The following is a 21,270-nucleotide window of genomic DNA, read 5'->3' on the forward strand; positions in this document are numbered from 1 at the left end:
TATTATTGAGAGGCTCTGACATCTGGGGAGTTTCATTTGGTTTCTGAGGATTTTTTCTAGAATTACCAAATTGGTAAGCAAATGTAACTCTGCAATAGCCCCATTCAAGTAAGGATCATTAAATTCTCATTTTTCATTTTAAAAAGATGCTGAGTGCACTGAGGTCAGCTTTGTGCCATTGAAAGGCAGTACCAGGCTACAGGCAGAGCACATGGCCCCATGGCCCCTGCCCTTTCAGGATGAGTTCAAACTGGAAGCTAAGGAAAATGGATCACATAATGGTTTCAGCAGGAAAACCCAGCTGAACAAAACTCAAAGAACCATACTTTGTTTTCTGACTGCTTTAGGGAATTCATGTTTAATCAAAATTGAAGAGTACAGCAATAGCCATGAGAATTCTTGCATCTTATCTCTGTTTTAGTGATTTCTTTTTAATTAGCTGATGCTCTGCAGAAATCTTAATGCACTTAAAACAATTGGGAAGCTGAAATAAAAGTGGGAGTTGTGGTTGCTTCTGGCAGAATTGTTTACTTCTTTGGTTCTGGGCAATTTTGCTAACAAGTAACCTGTAACCTACTCTTAGACTCCAACTAGATAATGTATTTGGTTAATTTTCAAAGTTTAGTTTATAATCCTCATTAGTTCTCTAACTAGCTTTCCCCTGGCAGTGTATAGTCCTGCCGCATCACATTTGTGGTTCTTGCTTTTTAGGGCATCCTGTTTTCATTTAAAAGATGAAAAGCTTAATTAGTGCCTCCAGTTCCTAGATTTTTATGTCATATGTTTTTGCCAGTGGTGTTAGAATATTTTGTCACTTAAAACTCCAGGGGGAACCGAGTGAAATGCCTGTCACTTTGAAGCAGTTCCTTTTATCATGATGTTGACTAGGCTACAAGGAGTAACACAACCCAGAGACAGAATGACTTCTTGAGAAGCTGGCGGAAGCAGAGGGGTTGGGTTGGGTATCAAGGGGTGCAAACTTAGATCACAGCCCTACACTCATCTGGACACCGTTCTTAATCTGAACTGTTGACAAGGCCATCTGCCTGGCAGAACTGGCCTGTGAATTTGGAGAGGTCAAGTGTTTTGGACACACATGCCTGATGGTCTGTATTGGTACTCCTGCTGCTAAGTTGCTTCAGTCGTGTCCGACTCTATGCGACCCCCAGGCTCCACCGTCCCTGGGATTCTCCAGGCAAGAACACTGGAGTGGGTTGCCATTTCCTTCTCCAATGCAGGAAAGTGAAAAGTGAAAGTGAAGTTGCTCAGTCTGTGTCTGACTCTTCGTGACCCCATGGACTGCAGCCTACCAGGCTTCTCCGTCCATGGGATTTTCCAGGCAAGAGTACTGGAGTGGGGTGCCGTTGCCTTCTCCGGTATTGGTGCTGGCCAATACAAATAAAGTGTTGAGTCACATCTGTGATTTAAATGTTTTTAGTAACCACCTGAGAAAGTAAAAAGGTGAAATTAAAATTATTTAATCCAAGATATGTGAAGTATTATCATTTCAACATGCAAAGAACTACTGAAATATTTTGTCTTTTTTTAGTACTAAGTCTTTGAAAGCCATTTTCTCAGAACAGTTTGGTTTAGACTAACCATATTTTTATGTGTTTAATAGCCAGCTGTAGCTAGTGGCTACTGTGTTGAAAGGTATAGCACTGGATAATCAATAAATTCTCATTTCTTTCCCCTTATATTTTAGGAATTGAGTCACCCATCCAGGGGGAGTGGCTCTTACGGAGAATCAGAAGTCTGCCCTCCTTGTGCCAATATGTAACACTCTGATCTTCAGTGAGAACGCATGAGGCAGGTAAAGCTGTTTCCCCAGAGAAACCCATGCACTTAACTCTTACACACAACCTGTATATGTCTCACAGCAACTTGTAATCCATCTGACTGTTCTGGGTCTTGGTAACACTTGGACTAATGAGGACAGATGTGAGGTAAGAGACCTGGAGCCAAAGATCCAATCTGTTGGAACTTGACCTTGGAGAGTATTGAAAACCATGGTGCTAATAGTTCACCTTTTGCAAAAACTCACGTAGCAGGGGTAATGATCTTTGCAATGCCTGGTCTTGCAGAGGTAATGAACAGATATATTTATTCCTCCCCATTAAGATATCAGTGTCTTGTCTTCATTAAGTTGTTCTAATGGAAGTATGACTACTAATTAGTCTTTTCTGACTGTAAGGGAGGAATTTTAGTTCAAACAGGGTGTGTTGAAGGAATCTAAGTCTCAGACACCTAAACACCTGGATACTTCAATCCAAGTTTCAGTGAGAAATTATCTGGCATCAAGGCAAGTGAAAATGATACGCTTTATAATCTCATTCATTCATTCATGTATGTGTCTTTTCAGGAGTTATTATAGCTAAAACTTGTGTGAATGTTGTAATCATGGAACAGTTTGTAGCAAATTCATTATGTAGAATCCTGTGGGTTGTTGGAGTCTGAAAGATGCCAATTTTGAAGCCCACCTACTTTGGTGTACTTTGTTATTCTATGGAAATATTACAGATTTTGCAGATGTGTCTTAGAAATCCATCATCTCAGAGTTGTTAGATATTACTGACAGGCAGTAATGGTTGGTAACCAAAGAAACTTCAGAGAAATTGTAAACATCATGTTGGTTGATAAACTTGCTCGTTCAAGTCTGTAGGGTAGACTTTAGTCAAGTTGAGGCTTTCTGCAAGAAAAGACAGAAAGCTAGATTAAATAGTGAGTGTTTGATTCCTTTTTTTTTTCCTAACAGACTTTGATTGTACATCTGTCTTTGGATTCCAGGCAGGATGAAGGTATTGGATGATCTGAAACACTCAAATTCTTCTAAAGCATCAGGTAAGACAATGAAGGAAAGAAGGAAACACTGCAAAAAAGGCTTTTATTTTATAGGCACCACTGCAAAATGAGGAACACTTCAAAACATAGAAAATAATAATTTATTTTAACTTCATTTACTTAATTGTTTATAACTAATCATGATTCTGTGAATTTGCTTGTAAAAGTCTCCCTTTGAATCTACAAAGCAAAGGTTTTTACTACAATGAGCACTTAAAATTCCACAAACCTTCTCCATCCACAACTTTCCTGTACATGCAAAGTCCTCCAATGAGTTGCAGTATTTGCAAACATGCTGTAAACTCCCACAAAGTTGCATTATATTTTGCCTTCTGTTAAAACGTTTACACTCTCTTGGGAACTTTAACCAGAAAAATGTTTAAATGTGTATCCCAGTTCTAAACACTGCTGGTTTGGTTATGTGCATTCTATATAGTTAACCACAGAGTTTGGTGGGTTTGAGTTGAAGCTTTGACCTAAATAATATATTAATGGTCACTCCTATGAAACACATTCAGCAAAGTAACATTATAAAATAGAGCTCCGTTAAAATACATACCGGCAGTCATATCTGTGTTTTTAGCAGAAAAGGAAAAAGGCGTGTTTAACTTTCTTATATGAATATAGTTTAAACAAATTATTCTGTGAAGGTATGCTTAGTAAAAGATCTTTTTGAAATTTAAAAACTTTATGTAAAAGGTAACGAGTAAAAAAGTATCCTTGCTGTTTGAAAAAAAGGCTGTTTGGTTAATATTGCCTTCCAGGATAGTAGTTAAGGGTGGTTTTTCTCCACTTAAAATAGAGCTAAGACACCCAGAGTGGTAGGGCTCGCTAATTTAGACTATAAACATGATGTTGCGATTTATCTTATATACAAAAACTTGCCGCATTGAACGAGGCAGGAATTGCTACCCCAATGGTAGTGTTCTCTTTTATGTACATAATGCAGAAGTGAAAATTATACAGTAGTCACCGAGAGGAATGAATTGTATACTCTAGTGCCGTCTGGCGATTTTGCGCCGTGGGTTAAGAGTTCTTGGATTGTCATCCAGTTATCAAATATCTTTTTATTCCTCTTCTTCATCATCTTTTTGTGGCTGAGTTCAAGGATATTCATCTCCTTCCTGTCGTCGGCCCCCTGCTGCTCCTTCAGGCAGTCGAGCCGGCTCTGCATCATGAACTCGCGCCGCCGCCTCTGCTCCTTGGCCTTCACCACGTGCTGCTTCCTCTCCTCCTTGCTCCAGTAGCGCCCCATCTTCAGCTCGCTCACGGCGTCGTCGTCCGTGGTCATGCCGCTGCGCTCCTCGCGGATCTTGAGCGCACGCTCCCGCAGCAGGCGATCCCGCACCGGCCGCTTGGTGATGTAGCGCGTGCCGTCGCTGCGGATCTTCACCTTCCACTCCATCCTCGGCTCCGACTGGTTGGCTGAGTTCAGGTCCTTGCACATGCTCACCAGGCTCATCTGGCTCTGCGCGTACTCGACGGCCGACTTCTGCTGGATCAGCTGCATGTAGCTCTGGTAGTGCTGCGCGTGCGCGGGGATGTGGGCGTGCTTGTAGGGCGAGTGCGGGAAGGGCGGCAAGTATGAGCCCCCCAGCTTCGCGCCGGGGGTGGGGCTCCCGCTGCTGCCACCACCGTCGTCGCTGGGCTTCCTCTCTTTGCTCTCCGGAGCCGGGCTGGGATCCAGCTCCTTAGGGGAAGGGCTGTAGTTCGGGGAGCCCCCCTCGGAATCTTCTGTGATGGAGAGCAGGTTCTTGGGGGACGGCCCGTAAGCTTCCGCGGCACCTTCGCCCTCGGCTGCCCTCCGCAGGGAGTTGTCCGGGGACATCTCCAAGGTGAGTGGGGTGCTGCGGCAGCTCTCGCCGGTGTTGTAGGCGCTCGAGCTGTCTTTGTCGGACTTCTCGGGCAGCTCGGAGATGTCGGCGAGCTCGCGCCTGCGCACGTCCACGCTGGTGTTGTAGTTGCGGAAGCCGCTGTTGTGCAGCATCCAGGGCTCGCGGAACTGCTCCTTGAGCTGGTGCATCTTGTGCGCGCGCACGATGCTGAGGCACTCCAGCTCGATGCTGCGCAGCTCCTCGTTGAGCAGCTCCAGCTCCTTGTCCACGCTCTCGGGGTCGCTCTTGCTGGCGTCCAGGGTGCTGCCGGGGTAGTAGAGGCTATAGGGGCCGGCGCTCTTCACCTGGCACTTGAGCTCCAGCAGCTCGCGGAAGCGCTCGCACTCGTCCACGGGGATGCCCAGGTAGTCGGCGTCGGCGCAGTCGGCTGAGATGAAGGACTCGTTACTGAAGGGCAGGTCGCCGCTGCCCAGGGTGTCCTGGCTGCAGGTGAGCTTCCTCTGCCCGGCCAGTGGCGGGGAGGCTGCGGGGGCATCGTCGCCGTTGTTCTCCTGCTCCGAGCTCTCGTCGTTGCGCGTGCTCTCGTCTGTCCGGCCCACGCCGCTGTCTTTCTCATGCTGGTTGGACAGGATGGTGGCCGTGTCTGTGGTTCCCCCATCTTCCTCGTGCTTCTTCTACACGACAGAAAACAAGAACACTTAGTCACGGGGAGAGAGGCTGGAGGGACGGGTGCCACTCTTCTGGTAGGAGGAGGGACTTGGGTTGCTGGGGTAGTTAGCTTGAAGTTCCCCTAGGTGAGCCGCTTCACCTCCATCTGGGAAAGGAGGACGATCACTTCACCTAGTGAATGATTGCGGCTCTTCTAGTACCTCTTACCAGGAAGCAAGAGGCACGGAGGACATCCTTGAGTGCCTAAGGCACCGGAGTGGTGGCAGAGGAGGGAGGGGAAAGGGTAGCGAGTAGTGAGGTTAACAGAGGGAATTGCTTTCCTTTCAAAAATGTGACTTGCTTTCTCTGATCTGCTCTTTATTTTGGCACATGTGTTTTCCAAACAAGTATCAGAAGCTCAGTGGTACCTTGGCATTACTGCTTTGCTTTCTAAGCCCAGCAGCACTCTCTTGGTCTGGGAGGATATCAGCTTGCTTTTCACTGGTGGGCGAACAGAAAAAGCACTTATTTTCTTTTGCCAGCTGGTGGGTTTCTCAAGATCCTAAGCATCATGGGGTGGGGGGTGGGGTGGGGAGGGAGGGGCAGCCAGCAGTACCTGCTGCAGGACGCTGGCCGTGAACTGCATGGCCTGGTGGTGCTGCTCCTCCAGCATGTCCATGTGCAGGTCATCCAGAAAGTCGTTCCTGTCGTCATCCAGCCAACCCTCGTCCAGCTGGGGAGAGGCAGCCACCCACACAGGCTTCAGAAGAGGCCCTTTTTGCTTCTCTTTTATTTATTTTTAGGAAAGGACATGACCTTGGGGAATCACATTTCTAGGCTTCCTCCAGGAGTCATCCCAATGCCTGTTGTTTGGCTCTCTGACAGACACTGACCCCATCGTCAAGGTAAAGACCCCTTTTACCCAACACCACACGTCTAGGGGTGAGGCTGTGGCCTGCTGTTTTACTGTTGCAGGCTTAAGTGCCTTCATGCACCTGAGCTACTTTCAGTGAAGGAGGCCACTGAGTTAGGGGATCAGAGAGCCACAGCCCTGGCTCCTCTCCTGCTGGAAGGCCCACACCCAAGTTTAGCAGGCCCCAAGGAGAAAGCAGGGGCAGTTTGGGACAGAGTTCTCTCTGATGAACAAAGGTAGGTCTGCTAACTACCTCTTAGTCTTGGGCAAGGGCCTGTCACCTTTATCAGGCTCTTGTCTCTCTTGCTCATAAAGAGCAGACTAGTCAGGGGTCTGAGATCTACAGATCTGGCCTGCAGCTGCACCACAGACCACATACAACCCCCAAAGCCAGTCACATTTCTTCCTTGGCCCTTTAAGAAAAAGTCTGCTTAGTAATGTTTCTTTTGCTTTTTAAAAGTAGAAACTGTATTACAGATAAGATGTACATCATGATGATTTGATGTGCACGTGCATAGTGGAATAACGACTACAGTCAATTAACATATCACCTCACAGTTACTACTTTACTGTGTGTGATGAGAATACCTGAACTCTACTCCTAGCAAATTTCCAGTAGTCATTACAGTGTTGCTAACTATAGTCATCATGCTGTATATTTCTTACACTCTGCCACTGTAAATGAGACCTACACAGAAACTGGTCAGGGTCTTGGGCAGTCAAACATTCTGATGGCCCTGACCCTGGCTGTGTTTTTCCATGCCATTATGTTTCTTCCTCTTTTCCTTCATTACACTCCCTGCATTAATGAAGCTTCTGGGCATGCAGTGTAAATGCCAGGGTGGATAGCTGCATCCTTAAAAGGCCAAAGCAAGAGAGAGACTGGAAGTCAGATTACATTTTCGGGGCACAGGGTACCTTCAAGTTCTGATTCAATATATTTTCTGCAGGGCAGGAACTCCATTAGTGATTTTAAAACTACAGACTACGTGCTGGAAGCCGCCTTACCTGGAGTTCGGGCCTGGCAATTAGCAATGAGAAGTTCTTGTTTTCTTCACTGGTTAGCAGAGCTACAGCCTCTTCACGGTTCTGTACCTCTATCCCATTAATCTACAAAGAAAAAGGTGGAGGGGTGGATGGTAGCATGATTAGATTGTGCAGAACGATTCTCTATTGTTTCAAGCCTGCATCCATTGCCCAAGCACAGCTGGAACAGAGAACTTCCAGGTAGGTTGAAAAGAATGCTGGTTTTCACTAGGAAAGGCCTTGTTCAGTCTGATGCACTGTCTCAGCTATAGGAGACAGTCTCCATAGGAGCAGTTCACGAGATGAGGCTGTGTGAATAGGAGTAACTGCGACTCCAGAAGGCCACACTGAGAGAAATCACAGTGTTGTGAAGAGGGATAACGTCTAAGCAATTTAATGAGACAATTAAATATATTCAGGAAGGAGTATAAGTGCAATATACTGAAGCATGACTACAGATGTTTTTGAAAAATATGGAACAAAAGAAGCAATGGGTCTGATGTGAATATGATGGTTATTATTTAGGGTGTTTTGTGTTCCAAGTTTGACACCAACTTCTTTAGGTGGGACAAAGTCAGAGAAGTTCATCTGTACCATTTTTTCAGGTTACACATATAAACAGTATTATACAATACTTGTTGTATGTATATATAATATATATACAACAGTATTATACAATCTCACCATCACACCTGATCCCTCTCTCGCAGGATTTTTGGTTCCTGTCCGGTCACCTTTGAGCTCTGCTGGTCTGGAGGTCTCAGCTCCAGGGGACACAGCAGTGGTCCCACTTAGAAGCTGGAAGATTGAGCCTTCCATCTGAGTCTTATGCCTTATGACAGCAAAGGGCATCATTGATCTTGGTTAACACTTGCTGCAGCACAGTGAAGGCAGAGAGGGCAGGTAAGGAACCCAGTGTTTCCATACCCAGTGGTAGACGCTTGTGGAAAACTAAAGCAACTGAAAAAGCAGTTACTACCGAGGATTCAGCCCCTTTAGGAATAAAAGTTGGGTTGAAGTCCAGGGAAGTGTAGAATAAGCAGTGGAAACGGAAATGAAAATTACTCATAGTGAGGTATATAGTGATAGAGATAAACACAATGGATTATAAATGAGAAGACAGGAATGAGCAGAAGTACAAGGGAAGCCTTCTACCCATAAGAAACAATCTCAATTTCTGTGAGATTTTAAAAAGGGCATGATAGAACTACCATATGATCCAGAAATCCCAATCCTGGGCATATATTCAGACCAAACACTAATGCAAAAAGATACATGTGTCCCTATGCTCATAGCAGCACTCTTTACAATAGCTAGGACTGGAAGCAACTTATTGTCCAGCAGCAGAGGCGTGAATAAAGAGGTGGAACTGATGTACCATGGAGTATGTCTCAGCCATAAGAAGGAAAGAAATTGTGTCATTTGGAGAGACACAGAAGGACCTAGAGATGGTGATACAGATTACGGTAAGTCAGAAAAACAAATATATGTTAATGCATGCCTGTGGAAATTGGGAAAATGGTAGAGATGAACTTGCCTGGAATACAGTAGTAGAGAAACAGATGTGGAGAACGAATGAATGGACACCAAGAGGGGAAGGGGTGGGGTGGGATGAATTGGGATCGACACATGTACCCTGTTGATACTGTGTACAGATAGATAACAAATGAGTGCCTGCTGTACAGCACAGAAGACTCAGTGCCCTGTGGCGACACACGGGATGTATGTGTCCGTGTAGCTAATTCACTTTGGTGTACAGCAGAAACGCACACAGTAAACACCAGTAAAAGTCTCTGACAGATAAACTTGTAAAGAGGTGGTACTTACACACAATGGAATATTACTCAGCCATAAAAAGAATGAAATAAGCCATCTGCAGCAACATGGATGCAGCTATTAACAGATATTATCATACTCAGTGAAGTAGGTCAGAGAGAGACATGAATACCGTATGATAGCTGCTATGTGGTATCTAAAATAGGACACAAATGGAGCTGTTTATAAAGCAGAAACAGATTCAGAGATCAGGAATAGACTGCTGTTTGGCTAGGAGAAAGGAGAGGAATGGGTTGTAGAAGTTTGTGTACATGATACATATATAGAGAATGGTTAAAGGAACAGGGTCCTACTGTATAGCACAGGGAACTATATTCAGTATCCTGTAATAAACCATAAAGGAACACATTTTAAAGCAACCGTACATCAACAAAAAGATGGTATCTGTATTTTGATTTTTAATTTTTTTAACAATTAAAAACAGACTAGCTACAAGAGGAACACATGGTTTATTTTATATTAATTTTTATTGCAGTAGAGTTGCTTTATAATGCTGTGTTAGCTTCTACTGCACAGCAGAGGGGCTCAGCAGTGCACCTATGTATATCCCCTCCCATTTAGGTCACCACGGGGCATTAAATCCAGTCCCCTGTGCTCTACAGGAGGCTCTTATTATTTCTCTACTTTATATATAGTATCAATAGGGTATATATATGTCAATTCCAGTCTCTCTTTCTCCCATCCTCCCCTTCCCCCTTGAAATCCATGTATGTGTTCTCCACATCTGTGTCTCTATATTCAAATGGTCTCATTTCAACTCCCAAGAGCAACAGGTATGGTTTACAGATAAATTACTCTTAAAAGCCATTCTATATAGTAGTTACCTGCTGAGTCAGAAAGTTTAAAAGACTGTGTCAAGTTGAAATGCTTGGCCCAAAATGAATCCTTCGGAGAAAGCTAAAATGAGTAGTATTTGGGGTCACAAGAACTGTTGACCTGATTTGGCCTGTGTTGTCTTTGGTCCAAAGAGAAGGACAGGAAATGAGATGAGCTGACTTGTATGGTGTAAGGCGCGGGGGCAGCCTGCCTGTTTAGATGGGGCAGCCTCTCCAGTTTGTCTCAGGCCCCACCATGCCCTGTGTCCTGGTGTTTTCCAGAGCTGGTACTTCAGCCCTAATTTAACTGGTCTGCCTCACCACACATCTGGTTTTGCGATAGTGATAGCTATTTGTTAACTTCTGCATTTTCAACCCTAAAGCTATTATCTGAAGCAGTCTGTTCTTCAGTGAAAGAACAGAGGACGCTGACCTACCTGGATAATGCGGTCTCCTTCTCGGATGCGCCCATCCTTGGCCGCGATGCTGTTAGGGTCGATCTGAAACATACGGCACTGAGTGGGTAACTCAGACATGCGCGAAAATAAACAAGAGCACTGTCCAAAGTCTGCCTCTGTCTAATACGTCATCATGCTCATCCCTCTGTTTCTGTTTTACAGAGAAATAAACAAGACTCAGTGTCGTGCAGGGAGACTCAAACATGGCCTGATAGGTTTCCAAGCCCTTTCCGGGCCGTGGTCCTGGACTCTCGCCCCGCAGCCCTGCTCTCCTGGGGGGATGGAGAGGCACAGGTAACAGTTGTTCCATACCCAGGAAGGAAAAGCAAAAGTGAGCTGGCATACAGGTGAAGGGATGCTTTTCATTATGTGGTCTAGCAGCCATGTTTTCATTATTTTGCCAAATGGGTATATTAAATTTTGGAAAGGAAATTTACAAATAGAATCTAGTTGAGACAAGTGGGATTGCATTTTAGAGAGACACCCCCAAAGGCAGTAATGGTGGGCCAGCTTAAGCTTAGTAGATGAAGTCTACTCAACGGGATGGGTAGAAAGCCTAGTAGTCACATCCCTTGGTTCAGGCCATCGAGATGGATTTTATTTCCTGATAGAATGGGGCTTGTGTGCTACTAAAGATGGGCTGCAAGGTGAGATACCCATATTGAAATCATCTGCTTTGCGCTGGCTTCTCTGGGAAGATAACAGAAATACTTGAAAAAGTGTAAATGACTTCCTCCCCCATCCCATTCAGTGAACTGGAGGTGGGAAATGGAATCTGCTTTTCCCTCGGGGTTGAATACACAAAACCAAGTAAACGGCTCCATTTTATGGCCGATTTGCAGGCTTCTGAAGGATAATTTTGCCTTATGCGCTGACATTAGAACTTAACCCCGATGTAGTGTAGTTCCATAGAGTATGATAAAGGGGACAAAGAAATCTGCCTGTGTCTTTCTAAAGACATCTCAATAAGCCAGAGCTGCTTAACACATTAAAAGGATAGAAAGAATACAGCCTCTCTGTCCTGCTGCAATAGTTATAAAAAATGTGCCTCAATACCTCGCTTATATAGATGCCAATGTCATCTTCATCATCTGTCCGGTAGCACACCGTGAGGCCCAGCTTGTCCTGGCTGTTCATTCTGTAGAGATCCACTTCCTAGACAAAGACAAGGGCATTCCCTGTGAGACTCCCAACAGGCAGTGATGGCTGGGAGGACATCAGATGCTTTAAAAAACATTTTGTGTAAATAATGAACTGGATTTCTTTGCATTTGCTGTGGGCAGAGCGGTTAACTTACTACACAAAAGGTGATTATAGGCAAGAGATCAATGCCCAGGGCATTTCTGACCTTTCAGTCAATATAAAGTCATTTTGAAAATAGTTATTTTATTGATCCCACCGAAGAAAAATTATCCATATTTCACTCAGCATCGAGACTTCTGGGGTCGGCCTTTTCAAAAGCATTCTTTCAATGTCTGCCACCACCGAGAATATTTCCAAACCATCCAGTCATTTCAGTACAAATGTTTCCAATGTGTTTGGTTAGATTATTTCACGTTGCGTTCCCTTAATATGTGCAGTAATAGAACTTGCAAACAGATTACACATAAATTGATCCAAGGAAGGAGGGTAACGTGATAGCATGCAATTAATGCTTTCCACAACAGCTGTGATATTTACAGTCGAGAAATTAGTTTCAGACGCTATTACAACAAATTAAATAAGATAAAAGTGAAGCAAGCCCAAATGCGAGACACATGGGCACAGGGAGCGCCACTGTATTTGACAATTAAACTGTGCTTCGGAATGAAGTCAGAACTTTGAAAACAGTTGGAGCCTTGGGAGCAAGAGGCCTGGTTCTCTGAAAGCGTTCCCAGGCGCCGTCTCCCCTTCTACCCACACTGCCAACCGCCCAGGTGAGACTCCACAGCACCCAAGTATAGGCCTGTGCAGAGGGCCGCCTGCTGGTAAGTTTCCAGGCAGATCCCCTGGTCTGGTGTTTACTGCTAGCTGCTTACTAACCAGGAGGGGCTCCGAGATGGGGCCTGTCTCTGGGACTATTTCCTCGCTCCTGGCTCCTCTTAGATGGTGGTGAGGATAGGGTTGTTTCTGTGGTGAAGCTCAAAGCAGTTATGTAGCAGACACTCCTGAACCCCCTCCCTGGGTGCCCAATACCACGGACACTTTCTAGGTGGAAGAACTGGAGGTGCTAAGGCCCTGTGAGCAAGGAAAAGAGAGGTGACCTGAGGGTGGTCACGTAAAAGGGCCACCAGGCCAGCGTGGGGAGCTTGGGTTTTATTTCTGCATCCTGGGAGGCCTTGAGCAACTTTTAAGTGAAGACTGCCAAGCTCTGGTTGATACCTTCAGCAGTCTTTACGGCTAATGTAGAGGATAAGGTGCTGCTGATGAGTTGGGGTTCTAAGGGCAGATTCCAGCTATTTCTAGCAGCTTCATCATTGGGTTTTATGGGCTTGTGACTATATCTAAGCCTGTTTCCTCTGGTGCATGTCATCCTGCCGCCGGGACAGGGTGAAGAGTGACTGAGACAAGACCGCCGAGCTCTCAGCACATCACCTGGCCCAGACAAAGTCTACAGAAAACAGTAAGGATGACGATTGTGTGCGGGCGGTTTCTTACCCGGAGTCACAGCAGTTGTTTGTAGCCAAGTGTGTGTGTTTCTCACGTCCCCCCACCCCCAATAAGATAATTTTATTTTCTGAATATTGACATGTTAATTAATTCAGTGACTTCCTCATTAAAGCTTTAGCAATCTGGTATATTACCCAGAAATGAAACCCTATTATCTTTCCTTGTGTTTTGAGAAAAAGACTAGGCAATCACAGAGGCAGCAGACGTTCAACCGCAAGGGCACATTCTTTACAGATACTGTGGAATCGCCTATGTGCACACCACCCTCATGGTGGTCTCACAGCATCCCCACATTTCAACCGCAGGTCACACTTCATCGGGGGACAGAAGAAGGCAAGACTTGCTCCGTTTTAGCGCTTCCTAATAGGAACTGTGGTGTTAGAGAAGACTCTTGAGAGTCCCTTGGACTGCAAGGAGATCCAACCAGTCCATTCTGAAGGAGATCAGCCCTGGGATTTCTTTGGAAGGAATGATGCTAAAGCTGAAACTCCAGTACTTTGGCCACCTGATGCAAAGAGTTGACTCATTGGAAAAGACTCTGATGCTGGGAGGGATTGGAGGCAGGAGAAGGGGACAACAGAGGTTGAGATGGCTGGATGGCATCACCAACTTGATGGACATGAGTTTGAGTGAACTCTGGGAGTTGGTGATGGACAGGGAGGCCTGGTGCGCTACGATTCATGGGGTCGCAAAGAGTCGGACACGACTGAGTGACTGAACTGAACAGGTAGTGTGGGCTTCCCTGGTGGTTCAGTGGTACAGAACCCACTTGCCAATGCAGGAGACGTGGGTTCAGTCCCTGGATCGGGAAGATCCCCTGGAGAAGGAAATGGCAACCCACTCCTGTATTCTTGCCTGGAGAATCCCATGGATGGAGGAGCCTGGCAGGCTACAGTCCATGGGATCCTAGAAGAGTCGGACACGACTAAACAACCACCACAAGAGGTAGTGGAAATCTGCGGGATTTCGTGACAACTTGTTCGGGTCCAGATGTCCCACTGCAGCCCCTGAGCCCTGGCTTCACGGTAGAAGCCAGCTGGTTCTGGAACGAGTACATGTGCAACCAAAGCAGGGAGAAGGGTACCTGGAGAGGTTTTAGGAAGCAACTAAGAAAAACAACAAGCACTGTGATATGACTTCTACCAGAGTAAAAATCATAATACAGGTTACAGTTTTCATTGAATGATCAACCACCAAGAGGAACAGCTCTTCAGAAAGATCAAAAGGTACCAGAGCTCTGCTGGGCTTCATTCTAATAGGACGTGAAGTATGCCTCGGGGTCATGATGAGGTAAGTGCAGAAACTGAGGGCAGTGTTTGGAATCTTTTATAGTGCTGAGACACTGTCCTGATGGCCAAGGATAAGGTTTTCAGACTTGTCTAGGCATAAGACTGGGTATTATTGAACTAAAGAGGCAAGGGGTGAGCTATATAGAGTCTTGCTTTGGTAGAATCACATATATTGGTCAGTGACATGCTAAAAAAACAACACCTAGCCTGGTCATCCTGGACTTTCACCACTGATAGTCTCAGAAGCATGACTCTGTAACACGCATCTAGAATTAAGGGCTCCATTTAAGAACCCAGGAAAGTGAAAAGTCTGGAACTGATGTCTTGGGGGAAAAAACAGCATGATGTGCTAAGAGTATTCAAGTAGGAACTAGGAAGACTCATAAGGAATGTGAGAGATGGAGGTCTAATGTGTTTTAAAAAAAAAAAAAGATACTCATTTGGCTGAGTGCCAGTAATGTAAGCAGTGTGAAATCTATAATCAGTATGATTTTGATAAAAACCTAACTTTAAAATAATTTCTATTCCATTTTCATCAATATTTTGATTGCCAGATAATTGAAGACCTACCTATTAAAGACAAATGCACCCCGATGTTTTACATGGAAGCCACCAAAAGATGCTCTGACGGACGAATGGATAAACAAGATACAGCACATTATACAACGGAATATGACTTGGCGATTGAAAAAAGACTGAACTGATACCTTTTCTAGCAACATGGATGGACCTGGAGATGATCACACTAAGCAAATGAAGTCAGAGAACGACACATAGCCTATCAGAACGCAAACGGAGTCACAAACTTAGAAGACAAACTTATGGTCCCCAAAGGGAAAAGGTGGTGGGGAGGGAGGCATAAGTTAGGAGGCAGCTGGGATTAACCTGTACCCAGTGATATATGTGAAACAGATAATCAGCAAGGACCTACTGTATGGCACAGGGAACGCAACACTCTGTAATAACCTATATGGGAAAATAACCCCCAAAAGATTAGATAGATGTTTATGTAGGAATCAATCAATTGGCTGTACCCCTAAAATAAACACAACACTGTAAGTCAACTATACTGCAATATAAAATAAACCATCTAAAAAGAAAAATAAAGACAAGTCAGTGATACTTCCTTTGGGCCTTGGTGGCCTGGGCTGCCGTCACGTCCTTGGAGCCTGAGAAACCTTAGGTCCAGAGGGCTCCACTGTGGTGGAGATGAAGAAGCTGGGGAGGACGTGCCTGCAAACGAACCCCACTTGGAACTGGACTGCCCCGTCCCCCATGGATGGGACTCCAACCTCCAGATCCAGGTGGGTCCTCCTACAGCTCAGCCAAGCCTACGGCACACAATGGACAATGGACGGTCTGGGCCAGAAGGGCTCAGAAAAAGCACCTGGTCTCCAAGTCTCCTGTGCTGCTGGTCCTGGCAGCTCCTTTCTTGGAGTTGCCCCACTTAAGTATGACAGTGTCCTCAGCAGCTCCTGTTCCTGGCAGCTCCTTTCTTGGAGTTGCCCCATTTAAGTATGACAGCGTCCTCAGCATCTCCTGTTCCTGGCAGCTCCTTTCTTGGAGGTGCTCCACTTAAGTACGACAGTACCCTCAGCATCTCAGTTACGGGAGAGCTTGGGATTGTCTTGGGGATACATGGTAAGGGAAAAGAAGTACCCAGACATGAGCCCTGGGGTCTTTTTTCTGGCCCATTCCACTGGAATCTACAAACCAGGAACACAACTTTATCTTGGATGCTTGTTGCCCAAATAACCTGATGGGGGCATCAAAAAGTGCTGTTGCCTGTAGACATTTCCTGTAACAACAACTTGAAAACCTGTGCTGGAGGTACTTCATAGTCACAAGGCCTGTGGGGCTGTAAAAGACATTTGGCCTCCAGAAATGTTCTGGAGTAGGTACCTAAAAAAATTATAAACAGGGAGGACCTTCAAGAAGCCAGTTTTGAAAGGTAAATTTAACATAATGCTTTTTGGAAAACACATGAAAAGATGCTCTACATTGTTAATTATTTGATGAATGCAAATCAGACCTAGAAGGTGGTATCACCGCACACCAGTCATCACCAAAAAGCCCACAAGCAGTAAATTCTGGAGAGGGAGGGCATGGGGAAAAGGGAACCCTCCTACAGTGCTTTCGGGAAGATAAATTGTTAACATCCACGATGGAGAACAATACGGGGGTTCCTTAAAAAAACTAGAGCTACTCCATCTGTTAATCATACTTCTGGGCCTCTGTGTGGAGGAAAACCATAATTTGAAGACACTTGCACCCAAACATTCACTGCAGCACTATTTATAATAGCCCAGACATGCAAGGAACCAAAAGGTCTGTTGTCAGAGGGATGGATGGATGGGTAAAGAATATACATATATACAGTGGAATATGACTTAGCCATAAAAAAGAATGAAATAATGCCTTTTCCAGCAACATGGATGGACCTGGACATGACCATACTAAGTGAAGGACCTCAGACAGAGGACAAATACCCTGTGATATCACTTGTGGCTACTATCTAGTCGAAACAAATGAGCTTATTTCCAAAACAGAAACAGACTCACAGGGATCGAACTTGGCTACCAGTTCGGAGGGATCCTGGGGAGGGACAGATGGGCAGCTGGGTTTGACATGTATACACTTCTATATTGAAAACAGGTAACTAAACGGGGCCTAGTAAATAGCACAGGGAACTTGGCTTAATATTCTGTAATAACCTCACAAATTTGAAAAAATATACACTTTATATGTATAGCTGAATTACTTTGCTATACATCTGAAAGTAACACAACATTGTTATTCAACTATAATATAAAATTAAAATTTTTTTTTAATATTTACAGAAGTTCAGAAAAGTGCAAAGAGGACTTCCCTGGTGGCTCAGTGGTATTGAGTCTGCCTGCCAATGCAGGAGACCTGGTTTCGATTCCCTGATCCGGGAAGATCCCACGCGCTGCAGAGCAGCTAAACCCATGTGGCACAGCTCTAGGACCCGGGAGCCGCAGCGAGTGAGCCCGTATGCCCAAGAGCCTGTGCTCTGCAACGAGAGACGCCACTACAGTGAGAAGCCTTGAGCACCCAGCCAGAGGAGTCCTGCTTGCCGCAGCTACAGACAAGGCCACGCAGCAGCAAAGACGAGCACCGCCAAAAAGAAAAGTTAATAAAGAGTGCAAAGAACAGAATGATGATTTCTGTTCTTAACCACCCAGAATTAAACATGTTTAATCTTTTGGCATTAAAAAAAAAAGCACATGATATGACTTTGCTTTGGAAAGTCCATTTCCAGGGAATGGTTCCCCACCATAGAGAAGAGCCTAGTTGCTACTAGTTAAGCATAAGAGCTCTTGTCTTCAGAAGCTCTGGAAACAACAGTGTAAGAGCTGAACCTGTCTGGGGATTTGTATAGATTTTGGATTCACTTAGCTGCTCATAATGAAGATTACAGTAATGCAGTCATGGTTGGATAATGAACTGTACAGAAAGAGCAGTGTCTGTTATGTACTGTGCGTGGTAGATGCCCAACAAAATTGAAAGACTTAGCTTGAGAGTCCAAGGCAGACTAAAGATCCAAATAAAAAAATAAACTTGGCTCTGCCAATTGCAAGCCAGGCTGCCCTGGGAAAGTCATTTCACCGCTCTGAAATTTCTCAGCTCATCTTATCCCCGGAGACAGTGTTTTGGGGCTCAGTGGAAACTGCAGTTCTTCAGACTTACTGGTGGCTTGTAAATTCTCAACATTTCATTCTCACTCCAAGCTAAAGGCTTAGATGATTGAGCACATCACAGAAAGCAGAGGTGTCATCAATACATACTATCTCTGAGGATGGAGAAAGATCGCAAAGAAGACCATTAATCAAATTGGTATGAATAATGTATTACCACTACTTGGATTACAGCTCCCCACCACCCTGTCCTGTTGCTCACTGGTCTAGATGGACAGCTGGATAAAAATGAACAGCTACGCCTGACATTTTAGACGAAATTGACACAACAGCTCAATTAAGAAAAGTAAGAGGGCCACTCCACCTTGGTTGAGCCAAGCTTTTGGTTTCAACGACAGCCACTTTAATCAGAGGGGAGGTCCCAGAGATGGATATTGGTGGCTTATTCGCTTCAAGGAAGACTGGTTACCCAAGTATAACTCTTAGGACCTTATCGATCCAGAAGTTCGTGCATATTTCTAGAAATCCTCTCTATGCTTTCTCTCTGCATGGCACTATGTGAGATATAGAGATGCCTCTAAAAAGATTGCACTTTCCTTTAAGGACCCTAAATTTGAGACTGGGTAACAAGGCCTTTAATTCCTTTATTCAACACATGGTGGCTGGGTGGCTACTATCCGTAGGCACTGAGCAGGAGGAACAAGTAGGGAATGGTCCTGCTGGGTGAGGGCTGCCTGAGAGTGGGAAGGAAGCTTCTCTGGATATGAGCCACACTGAGTGATGCCAGGACCCAGGGGGAGAAGAGCAGAGCTGGCGGAAGGTTCTGGATGCAGGGGAACAGGAGAAGAATGGGGAAGTGCCTGTGCAACTGGGAGGGAAGTGAGAAGGTTCCCTGGAGTCAGCCTGATGCTGTGCCTTCAAGGCTACAGAAAATCACAAAGGTTGGTGGGGAGAGCCTGTATTTATTTCTAGGATGGCCTCACTTTCCTCATGATCTACCGATGTTTTGCTCTAAGACCTGGTTTGGAGCTCATTTTAGTCCCCTTGTTGAATGTATAGCTCTCCTTTTCTGATCTCAAAATGACATCAGGACACAGCATAGGTGACGGCGGCCTCAGAGCCCGGCTAAGGATGCCACTGATGAATCCACTGCGAAATGCAAATAATAGACTGAGGGAAATAAGCCTTCTTCAGACGTCTATTTTCTTAATTGCTTACAGGAAGATCCAGAACAGGTGTTCAGTACCTGAAAATTTATGGGTAATTATTTGGCAGCTCAACCCTTGGGCATACTTGGGTGTAATTCTTTTAACACTAAGCAGTTTCAAAATAACAGGGATTTGACGCTTACCTAAATATGATCATTTTGTGTACTTTAAAAGACAGAACATCTGTTTTTCTCTGTGCATTTGCTTGCATAATATCCCCAAACACTCATGTATTTTCCTCCTATATAATATCCATGGAAATAGTTATCTTTCAAAAGGTGCAGATGTCAATCTAATCCAACTGAGATGATGAGCAGTTGAGACTGGCCCCCTATTCACAGCCAGCTGGGGTTGGTGGTGGGGGTGGGGGGGACAACAGGCTGATGGGACTTAGAACCATCAACAACCTGTGTCTGCTAAGAAATCTTGCAAGGAAGTGGGGATGACGGTGCACACCATTCCCTCTGAAAACTGGGTCTGCTTTTGCTTTCGGAAGCCCAGCTCTTGGCTGTGCTGTTGGTCATTAACCTTCTTGAACTGACTGGGCTGCCTCCCAAAGGCACGCCTCCAAAAACAGAGCCTTCCTGGAGGTACAGACACTGTTCTCTTCTGGTGAGCCGCCTCAGGGAGGTTCAGGAAGAACCTTCCTGAGTCTTGACCTCTGATCTGAGAACAGGCCACTCATCTGAAACCACCAGATTTGCTTTAGGAGACGGCACTTAGTAAACAGAAACAACCTGGAAACATCTAAGCTGCTATCAACAAAAGTTGAAGTGTAAAAGCGGTCTTCCTGCCTGGTGTGGACTCACTGTACTTCATGGTAACTGCTCAAAGGAGCTACAGATGGAGAATGGCCACTGTCTTGTTCTCTAGATGAAAAGCTCGTGTCTAAGCTAACCGCTATGAACCAAAGTAGGTACTGTGAGCTCTTTAAGGGCTGGCAGGGTGATGACTTGCTAATTTTGTGTTTCTAGCACCAAACTGGATATTTAATGGAAGATGCTCAGTAAAAGCAGGTGAGCAGAAATGAACATAAGCATGTATGCAGAGTCTTTGTGCTACCTATGTATGAACGGGAAGAAGTCTGAGCTGAGTCCTGAATGTCCACGAGGGGCTTAGTCATCTCTAGTCCATGAGGCCTCACTGCACGGACGGTACGGGTGCTATTAAGACGCTGGGAGGCACAGCTTCACACCGCAGGGAAGGAAGCTCACAAAGCCTCAATCACGTGACCGGTGACAAGGGCGGGTGGGAGCGGGGCTTATCTGGGCCTGTGGCCTTCAGGTCAGGGCCCCTGGGACTTCACCACGTGCACGGAAGCACCTTGGGGTCTTGGTAAAATGCAGACTCCGATTTTGTAGGTCTGAGGGCCCAGATTCTGCATGTGTCAGAACCCCTCAGGTACTGTTGCCCCAGTTTTTACAGCACACTTTGAATAACGAGGCTCAAGGGAGGTGTTTCAGAGTGGCCCGCTTCAGTCCAAAGCAAGATGTTCTCAGTTCACGCACAGAAAGTTATTTCGTTTAGGAAGAAAGACTAAATTTGGGCTAGTCTCAACACTTCTTTGCTATCAGCCTGTCTCCTCAGACAAAGAGAAAGCAAGCAGGAGGTAGTGGAGAGAATGGCCCTGGGTGTCCAGCCCTTGGCAGCACCAGTGACAAGCGTTAGGATTTAAAAACTGCCTCGTGTCCACTGTGTTTACTGTACGGCCATTCTATTCATGGAAATTGATGCTGAATTTTCTGCCCCAGCAAGTGATAAAGCATTTACGTTAAAATTTTCTTTAAATAAGCTGGGTTGAGTTAAAGGGAAAGAGAAAGCAAACAGTGGTTCTGGTGGTATCTGGATATAGCCAGATAATATAAGGCAGATACGGTGGAACTCAGTGACCCTCCAGAGACCACATGCCTACTCTTAGAGACAGGAGCCTTTTTCCAGGGAGAGACCACAGCGTTCCATCAGATGCTCAGAGACATTAGAAACTAAGATGGATGTTAAGACTCCACCACTGTGAAGTTGAGCATAACTTAATACCAAGGGGTTGCAAAGTCTACACCTGAAATGGAGCAGGACTCTATGGGTCTGCCTGCCTT

General features: G+C 45.3%; 1 protein-coding gene across 1 annotated transcript in view; it reads right to left on the reverse strand.

Moving 5' to 3' along the window:
• Window positions 1-2,873: 2,873 nt before the first annotated feature.
• PDZRN3 (PDZ domain containing ring finger 3) overlaps window positions 2,874-21,270 on the reverse strand; it is a 267,871-nt gene continuing 249,474 nt past the window's right edge. Inside the window, exons 6-10 of the mRNA XM_052637657.1 lie at window positions 11,429-11,527; window positions 10,352-10,414; window positions 7,246-7,347; window positions 5,941-6,057; window positions 2,874-5,350 (exon numbers count right to left, since the gene is read on the reverse strand). Of these exons, the coding sequence (XP_052493617.1) occupies window positions 3,800-5,350; window positions 5,941-6,057; window positions 7,246-7,347; window positions 10,352-10,414; window positions 11,429-11,527 (1,932 nt within the window). The 3' untranslated portion in view covers window positions 2,874-3,799. The remainder of the gene's footprint in view (window positions 5,351-5,940; window positions 6,058-7,245; window positions 7,348-10,351; window positions 10,415-11,428; window positions 11,528-21,270) is intronic.

Source organism: Budorcas taxicolor, chromosome 1, assembly GCF_023091745.1.
Source record: "Budorcas taxicolor isolate Tak-1 chromosome 1, Takin1.1, whole genome shotgun sequence".
Taxonomy (NCBI): domain Eukaryota; kingdom Metazoa; phylum Chordata; class Mammalia; order Artiodactyla; family Bovidae; genus Budorcas; species Budorcas taxicolor.